Source organism: Melopsittacus undulatus, chromosome 3, assembly GCF_012275295.1.
Source record: "Melopsittacus undulatus isolate bMelUnd1 chromosome 3, bMelUnd1.mat.Z, whole genome shotgun sequence".
Classification (NCBI taxonomy): domain Eukaryota; kingdom Metazoa; phylum Chordata; class Aves; order Psittaciformes; family Psittaculidae; genus Melopsittacus; species Melopsittacus undulatus.
Window position 1 is genome coordinate 115,446,474 of NC_047529.1, and position 9,119 is coordinate 115,455,592.

At 43.8% G+C, this 9,119-nt stretch overlaps 1 protein-coding gene across 1 annotated transcript in view; it reads left to right on the plus strand.

Annotated features, from left to right (window-relative positions):
- PTPN14 (protein tyrosine phosphatase non-receptor type 14) overlaps positions 1 to 5,516 on the plus strand; it is a 67,056-nt gene extending 61,540 nt beyond the window's left edge. Inside the window, exon 18 of the mRNA XM_005143874.3 lies at positions 2,040 to 5,516. Within this exon, the coding sequence (XP_005143931.1) occupies positions 2,040 to 2,168 (129 nt within the window). The 3' untranslated portion in view covers positions 2,169 to 5,516. The remainder of the gene's footprint in view (positions 1 to 2,039) is intronic.
- The last annotated feature ends 3,603 nt before the right edge of the window (positions 5,517 to 9,119 follow it).

The window sequence follows — 9,119 nt, forward strand, 5'->3', positions numbered from 1 at the left end:
AAGGTTTAACCAAATTCTATACACCTTCAGTCACTGTGGCTTCTATGCAGTTGCTGGTTGAGTCTAAAGCTGTTTATCTGTTGCAGGGATACAGTTTCAGTAACTTGCTGTATAGTAAGTAATATGTCACATCATTACATCCTTACTGCTGTAGACATGTAGAACAAGAAAGTAATTGAGATCCTGCTCTACCAAGTTCTGGTTTGGACCTGGCACTGGGACATGAACTCATGATTGCAGCTGCAGTGGTCTTTCACAGGGGAGATCCCTTCGTTTGGGAGTCAGGAACAAGTAGCATTTCTGTTTGTTCTTTTTGCAAATGCCACCTCTTTTTGACATGTACACTGTGATGAAGGTGAGTGTGAAGATTCTGCTCACCTGGAGTAAAACTGACTACAACAGAAGTCAAACAGGCAGGATGGAGATAAGCCAAAGCCACATCATGCAGGGATTGTTGTGTGCTCACTGACAACCAAGGAGCTGTCAAGCACTCAACTGCTGAGAGAGGAAAGTGATATGCAGGTCGAAGCTGGCCTGCAGTTCTGTTGCAGTGCCTCAGGTGAGATCAGGTTCCATATGACTCTGCCCTGCAAGGACTGTGTGGCTTCCATAAGCATCTGAGACCACAGGGAGGCTTTCTCTGAGTGAGCTGGAAAGAGCTTGTCTTGCTTTGCTCCTGTTTGAAAAGAACATGACATTACTCATGGCAAATCGTTATGCTTGTTGAACTGCTAGAGTTTCCTCAAAAATGGTATGTATCTTAGTGCTTGTATTTACTGCTGCCATAGAAAATCTGCATCCCTAATGTTGGGTCATCCTCCACGCTCTTTGAATCAGAGCTTGAGAGGCTCAGCTTCTTGGCTCCGTGACTTCTGAATAGCTCCTCATGTACCTGTTGCAACACATAAAGCACAACAACATCATAGGGGTTTTTGATCCCAAAATGATGGTAACACCTAATGAAATTTGCAGTTTCCTAGTGCTTTACCTCATGGGCCTTTAATGGTTCATTAATTCAGCCTGCTACAGGGTGCTGGTGCCCCAGGGTGCTGGTGCCCCATGGTGCTCAGTGGGGTTAGAGATGTCCCTTCACCATGGATCTCCTGATCTGTCCCCACTTACTGTGATATAGTTCCTGTTGCAGAGCATTTTCAGGGCATGTGAGTGAACTTCCTTTGGATGAAACTGAGCTGGAAGAGACCTTCATGGAGAACACTTTAATGTGTCCAGCTGCTAGTGGATGTTCAGTAGATGGAACAGACTGGCCTGAAGTCTGCAGGACGTATATTGTAGATACTGGGTTTCACTTGACAGATTGCTCTCTTCTATGTACTGGCACAGACTTGGCTGTGAGAGGTGTCAGTTTCTGGATCTTATGGTGACAGTGAGTCCCTTTTCTTTTAGTGAAGGATCAGTGTATTTGCCTGCACAGGGAACCTTTGTTCTTATGATTCTGATGCCTGCTTCCCATTTGAAAAACTGTCAGATCCTTCCTCTGCGAGCAAGTTTCACCATGGATCAGAGCACAGGATGCCAGTGGCCATGGGGCCTTTTGATGCCCCCAGTGGTAGAGGCTGAACTGAGCTATTTAATCTTGGCTGTTTAAGTTCTAGACTAGACCTTCCTGATATATCTAGCCTTTAACCTTAGATAACACAATATATAGAATTATTTTCTCCAGCTGAAAATAGATATGCTGAAGCAGAAACAAATTCCATAGAGCTGCAGTCCTTTATTAGGTGTTGAATTGATGATCTGCTGATAGGTAATCAGAGGTACACAGCTGGAGGACAAGTCTTTGGTCATCTGCCCATATACATCAGTCCAGAAATTTCTGTAAGCTTTAGTGGGGAAACCATTGGATGTGCAGCTCTGTATATACTCATTGACATGGAGGCTGGTAACAAAGTTGTAGTTGGTTATAATTCATTACATTACATAAACACAGTGCAGTTCCCTGTCAGGTACCTGGTACTCGAGACAATGACTGATTTCATGAGCCTACATCCTTATGCCTTTTTCTCTCCTTTGCTTTGCAGAAGGTGGATGTTCCCATGATGCTGAGACACCTGCGGGAGCAGAGGATGTTCATGATCCAGACCATAGCCCAGTACAAGTTTGTCTACCAAGTGCTCATCCAGTTCCTGCAGAACTCCAGACTTATTTAACCTTTCCAAGCATCCCAGACCCAGCTTTGTGGATCGGACTGAACCTTACTGATGAACAAGAGGAACTGCCTTGACAACACTGTGTGCATGTACTGCACTTCTTAAGGTTGTCTTGAAAGTAAGGAATGCTTGTTCTTTACTAGCGTCTCCCATGGATTATTTTATACAAGATATAATTTATTTTTCTTGGAATAACTTGTGAATTACTTTAATAACTTGTAAAACTTACAGTGACCTTCAAACTGAACCACATTCGCCTAACTGGTCTGCATTGTAACATGTCCCTAGGTAAAGCAATCCTTTGTAAAGGTAGTTTGCTGGCTTTTATCTTGCTGCACAGCTTCTGAAATGAACAGTTATTTGGAGGTGGGCTTTTTCTCATCTAAGAACATTCTGGACCCAGATATGTGGTGTCTATGGTAAGAACAAGACTTGCTACAGCTACGGTTCTGTGGGAACACAGTCCTGGAGCATGGAGCCCTGAGCCTCTGCACACAGAGCAGGGCACAGTACAGAGGGCTCAAACACAGGACATTGTGAGGGCAGAGTGCTTGGGTGCTAAACTGTTCAGATTCCACAGGAATTAAGGTTTTAGATTAGGCCTTGAAAAAAGCAATATTGGATCTTTTAAATGAGGCCTTTGCTGCTGTCTGCAGTCCTTGAAGGGGTTCAGAAGAGCTGAAGCAGTGCACGGTGAAGGGCAGTGACCTGGAGCAGGCTGAGGTCAGTGAATGGGTCTTTCTTGGTAACTGTGGTGGGTTGTGGGTTAAACAGCAGAGGAATTGCAACTCAGTGCAGCTGAAAAAACCCTCAAACCAAGCACCTTCTCCTGGATTACACTGAAAGTTTATCGCCTCGAGGCTCGCCTCCTGTAGAGAAGGAATCTCATTCAAGTTAGGCATCTCCAGCTGCTTTAGTTTCATGTGTTAGCTACTGTCTTCATCAATGTCATCATTTTACTTTCTAGTCATTTGAACTTTTAAATCATCATTATGGTCTTTCCTCCTTATCTGAGATCTCCAGACAGTGACCCTTGAGAGCTTTAGCTCAGAGTCTGCCTGGAGTCTTCCCCCATCACTCTTGTGGTTTCTGAGCACAGGGAGCAGTCTGTCTTTTGGTGTTGGCCAACCTCACTTTGTCAGGGTATTTACTGTATTGAACTGCACAGACCATCTCCCTTCTCTGTCTGGGTTAGACCCGTCCTCCTCTGTCTCTCAACACTGGCCAGCTACTTAGCCTGACTTGGTGCATATGCCTTTCTCCAAACTGTTCATTTCACAGGAGTATAGCACGTGATGAATGTGCATGGCTTTTGTGTACAATTAGAAGTGACAGTAACTGCACTTTTAAAAGATATTAAAAGGGATAAAATAGAATTAAAACCAAACCAACCAACCAAAGCTTTAGCAAATCATGGTGGGTCTCCCACACGGTTATTTCTAGTGTAAGAGATGGAAAGTTCCTGCACTGAGGTTGTTCTCCTCCCTGCATTGACTCCTGTTTCCTGTGGGCAGCCCAGCCCTGCTTCAACTTGGCAGTCCTGATGGATGGCTGGAGGATGGATCAGGCTGGAGAGGAGCCCTTGAGGTCTCTGCTCTCTCTCTGCCCTGCTCACACCACAGCTAAGTGGGAGGGTCTTGCCCAGTGTCATATCCAGCTTCAGAGGTCTGCAATGGTGGTGATGTTGCAGCCTCCCAGGGCACATGATGCAGTTACTCTTTCATGCTTAAATTACCTTTCTTGGTATTCCCTTCCTGGATTAAATGAAATCTTTTAGTCCTACTATTGCTTTTCCATTGCATTCCTTCCTCCAAACCCCTGGTCAGTGTCTGAAGGCCTAAACTGACAACTTCAGCACTAAAGGGGCCCACACACTGGCCCCTGCCTAAAATCAGTGGGAGTTTAAGTTAAAGCTCAATACCAGAATATGTCTTCAATGCATTTAAACCTGTGCTGTGTTGATTTGCTACTCTGCCACAGAGGCCTAATGAGGTGATGAGGATTGGTGGAGGCTTCCAGCTAGCAGCAAATGGTGAGGAGTTATCTATGATTCAGCTGTAATATCTTGACCATATTCCTTTTAGGGCTTAGTTGAGTTTTCAGTCAACTTCAGTTTTCCTCTGATTCCTTTTGCCATTGCCAACATAGATCTTGTTAAATTAGCAGCAACCATTTAAAGTCTTTGCAGCAGCATCTGCATGATAATTACACAGAGATGCTTTCTATCTGGGAAACAGGCCAAGGAATAAACCTTGAAGCAAAGCGTATTAAATTAGTTATCTCGTTAGAACTTTCTGAATAATTTCCTAATGATGAATTAAGTTTGAACTCAGGGCTGTCAAGTCCCATTGCTCCACTTGGATGTGAGAAGGGAGGGAAAAGAAACCGTTCCTATGTCTTATTATTCAGCTGCTCTTGGCTGAAACATCTACTTCTGTTTCTACAGTGAGCACAGGAGAATTATTGCATAGGAGAATGCAGAGCTGGGATTGAAAGGAAGAAGATTAAGCAAATGGTTTTTATGCAAAGATGCATCATAGGTGTCTTAGGAAAAATATTAATTACAAAATGGCACCAAAAATCCTTTCCATATTAAATCAGTGCCTATTAATGAGCCAAGTGAGTGGCCATGGCATAAACAGTCATTTCCATTTGCCTCCTGCCATGCCTGCTATGGTAGATAGAGGCCAATGTGACTCACTTTTTCCTTTTCATTGTCAAAGAATGGTAATTTTAAGCTTTTCCTTTCATCTGACCTCAGTGTATTTTTTCCAGATAGATTTTATCTTGACTAGATCTGCTAATACCAGAAATGAATTGGGCTGGTGCATGTCTTCAGAGGTTCCTTTCCACCCCAGCTTGCAACCAAACCTCAGCGTGCTGATGCTTTATGATTGAAATGTGATACACTTTTGGAGGGGAAAACCTGAACCTGCTGACTTTGAACCTGTTGTAGTTTTATCACACCAAAATTGCTTGGGCAGTACTTGCTAACCTTTAGGGAGTGACAGGAAAATGCACTTTGCATCCAATTTTATTAGTCATAGCAGGAATGAATGCAAGAGACTTAAAGCAACAGTATGGTTTAGTTTCTGTCCCACAGACTTAAACAGTGGAGGCCATAAGTAGAAAAGGACAGTCTGGAGTTGCTGCATATTGTGTTGTATGGGTTTAACATCAAAGCATGATGGGTTCCCAAGAGACCAGTGACCAGCTTCATCCCTTTGGAGGAAAGTCTGGACTGAAAATCCCACAAAGATGCATCCACAGTCAATGAATGGCGCCTCTCCTTAAGAAGTTTGACACAAGTGGCCTTCTCCCAAGGCTCCCAGGTTCATGTTCAGCCTGTGCTCCTATGCTCCCTGACTCTTGGAATGGAGGAGTAAGTCTGACTTGGGAATCCATTGTGTGTGTTTCCTTTTTGTGCACTCTTCACCTGTACTTAGCCCGTCTTTTCTTTAAGTAAGTTCTCACCATTGATAGTATTGAGGTTGCTGGCCTCCAGTCTTCAGTTCATTTTGGTCTGAGCATTTCATGCCTGACATAGTCTGATCAGGGATGGGGAGAGATGACAGCGAGTTGTGAGGATGGTGGACATGAGCTGCTCAGGTCCCACTTGTTCCAGCTCCTCCACAGATCTGCTTTGGGACCTCAGGTCCTGGATTAACTGAGGGAGGATGAAGCTTGTTCCCACAAGCCTTCTCTTATATAGATAACAGGGACCCTAACTGCTCAGCCTTGTTGGAAATACCTTTTCCCTGAACTGGTTTCAGCTGACAGGAGACACATCTGTGAGGCCTTATTCAACCTATTGCTAATGCAATCCTTTATAAAAGTATACTGAAGGACATTTCTGCTCCACTTATTTAAAACAGTTGCCTCACTCCAAATATTAATAACTAATATTTGCATGATTTCAATAGCTTTATTTTTAATTACTTTCTTGTAAGCAGGCAGAAATGCAAATGGCAAAACATCACTTGGTAAAGAGTGAGTAAGTCTTGGTGCTTCAACAGAGATGGTCATTCCAACCCAATACATTATTTCTTTGATTCAGTATCTGCTGCCTCTGTAGCCCAGAAGCCACTCTAAAATAAATGCTGACGGGCAATCTCATACATGGCTATAGCACACAAATCCACAGGGAAAATACAGCAGCTACTGCCAGTGCTGCATTCTCAACACCTGACTTCCCCCTGGTCTCCTGGGAGGATATGATTGCATTGGCTGTTGTCAGTCTCACAGTTTGTGACAGAGGTGTCAAATCTGCTGATGTATAGTTCAAGTCGTGTGAGGTTTGGTGCCAACAAGAGAGAGGTTTCAAGTTCAAAATGCCAAAGGCAACTGTCCTCAGCTCATTCTCAGCCCTCTAGAAAAGTTTTCTTGTAGAATGTGGTGCTGTGTGATGTCCAGATGCCATGTGAGGTTTGAGGACACTGCACAGGCAGCTGTGTGGCTTGGCTGGCAGGGAAGAGCTGGCTGCTGGGGCTGTTAGATTGTGAAACATGCAGTGCACAGCTCATAAGTAGCAGTGTTTAAATCTTGTCAATGTTTTCAGAGTATCTCAGACTACAGTTCCACTGCTCTCAGCTGTTTTTGGCCAGTGTGTTCCTTTGTGGTTCCCTTGCCTGCCCTTTCTGTGCATCCTCACTGAGAACTTTCCCCATACTACAACAGCAGGGCTTTGCTTTTGGAGGGTGAACTGGAAGTCAGTGGTGAAGTAGTGCTGGGATTCTTCAGTGAAAGCTGCTCTTGAACAGTGAGGGCAAGGCTAATACTTCTGCTGATCCCTGAAACGTGCAGTGCTCAATAGTTTCACTCTGCCAACTCACCTGGGTAACACATTCTGCTCCAGGTAGTCCAGGGGCACTGTTCCCTGATGAGACAGGCAGGAGTAGGACACGAAGGCTTCCTTGCTCTCTTGGACAGTGGCTGGTAGCTGACACTCAAAGAGGAAATATGACTAGAAGAGGGTGCTCAACCCCTTCAGCAGACCTGGCAGCCAGTCCTGCAGGGCCTTCCTGAGGCCAAAGTTGAGTCCTGCTTACTGTGTTTAATAACTGCTGATGGAGCCATCTCCCATGAAGCCTCTTCTCTAGAACCCATTTCCTCCTCTGGCCTTCATGATGTCCTGCGTTGGTGAGTCCCACAACTTAATCATGCATTAAGTATCTAAGAACTTTCTTTTTGTGCATGTTAAAGTTACTTTCTTGCTGCTAGTTGGTCTTTGACAGAAAACAAATCCTTAGTGCCAGAACACCGTTAATAGGATGTTTATCCCATTGCAATTGCGCCATATGGAAGCCACATTTTCCTTACTAGTAAAGTACCTTTCTTGGGCAATTTTACACAGGAGAAAAGTTTACACATGCAGATGACTGTAATATTCCCATATATAATTGTGTGGGGCATGTTAAATGATAATAACATGTTTAAGTTTTATGTCACTGGATTTTACTGCCCTGTTTTACTTCAGTATTTCGATGCTTCCTCGTTTATTTGTTCTGTAACTGTGTACATGACAGCTCAGCACAGACCAATGAGCTGCATCTCACCACCGTGGTGGATGTACACCTTCTGTAGAGACATGAGACAGCAGTTATGTGCCCTTCCTGCCCCCCCTCTTCACTCCTGTCAGGGCTGAATGGCGGAACTATTCTATGCTATTGAAAGCCTTTAAAGAAAAAGAAATCTATGCATGCTATTTTATATTCTAATGTATTATTCATATCAGTCCATAAGCTTATGCTTATCAGTTTTATCTTGTGTATAGAACTGATTACTTTTGACAGTATTTTTGCACTGTTTCTCTTCCTTCTCTTTTGATAAAGTTCTATTCAGCATTAATTGACTGCAGTAATTTTTTACCCTTTTAACTGCCTTTGTGTAAATAGTTTATGATATACTTTGGCAAATACGAGAATGTCTCCAGTCACTAAGGTTTTTTGGTAAGGCTGTCCTTCATATTCACAGTATACAATAAACTGGTTGTTTTTCAAGGAAAACCTTGCTTGTGCTCCATGTTCTCTCTGTAACAGCTTAAGGTTTTGTATTTGCACCTACCGTGCTTGTGTTGGCTTCCCATGTTAAACTGACAGGCACAGCCAGGGCTGCAGCGAGTTTCAAGAGCCTTCTGTAAGAGCAAGGTTCCTGCTGGTGATCCTGCTTGGCTAAGCTGATTCTTCAGCGTTGAGGTATGGTCTGGGCTCTGGAGAGGGTTTCTGAAGTGAGGGTGCTGTTTCCCTGGAATGAGGGTTTACTTGACAAGATAAGGTTAGGATAAAAATAGCTGGTGCCCTCTTCCTTGGCTGCCTGGAATCATAAGATCTGGTGCAGTTTTATGCACCCCAGCAACAACTGCTGGCAAGGGAGCAATGAAAGCGTTCAGGCAAAATGAAAGCTTGTTCTCTAGCAGTTTTGTTTGCAGAGCAGTACTTACAAGAAAGGAAATATGATGGAGTTCTTGATGATGAGCTGTGCTCTTTCTCTCATCATACTTTATAAGCTGTGAAAGCTGTACGGAATGCTCCTGTCATTTTACTGTGCAACATATTTCAACTTTGGTGCTAGGAGTACACAGCCACACTCTTGCTTCTTCCTCTTCCCTCCCCCAGCCTTAAATGCAATCTCCCACCATTCATCCCTGTAAGTGTTCAAGGCCAGGCTGGATGGAGCCTTGGGCAACATGGTCTAGTGTAAGACATCCCTGCCCATGGCAGGGAGTTGGAACTGGATGATTCCAGTCCTTTCCAACCCAATCCATTCTGTGATTCTATGATTTTATGAAGGGAAAAAACCTACCCTTTAGGCTTAGCTTTCTCTGCACAAACTTAAGTCCTGATTTTTGTCTTCAGAATATGTTGTTGTTCCTCTCTTAAAAGTCATTTCTAACGTATGAGTAGAATAGTTTTACTTCACTGGAGGCAAAGGTATGGCCATAAGGAAATATGA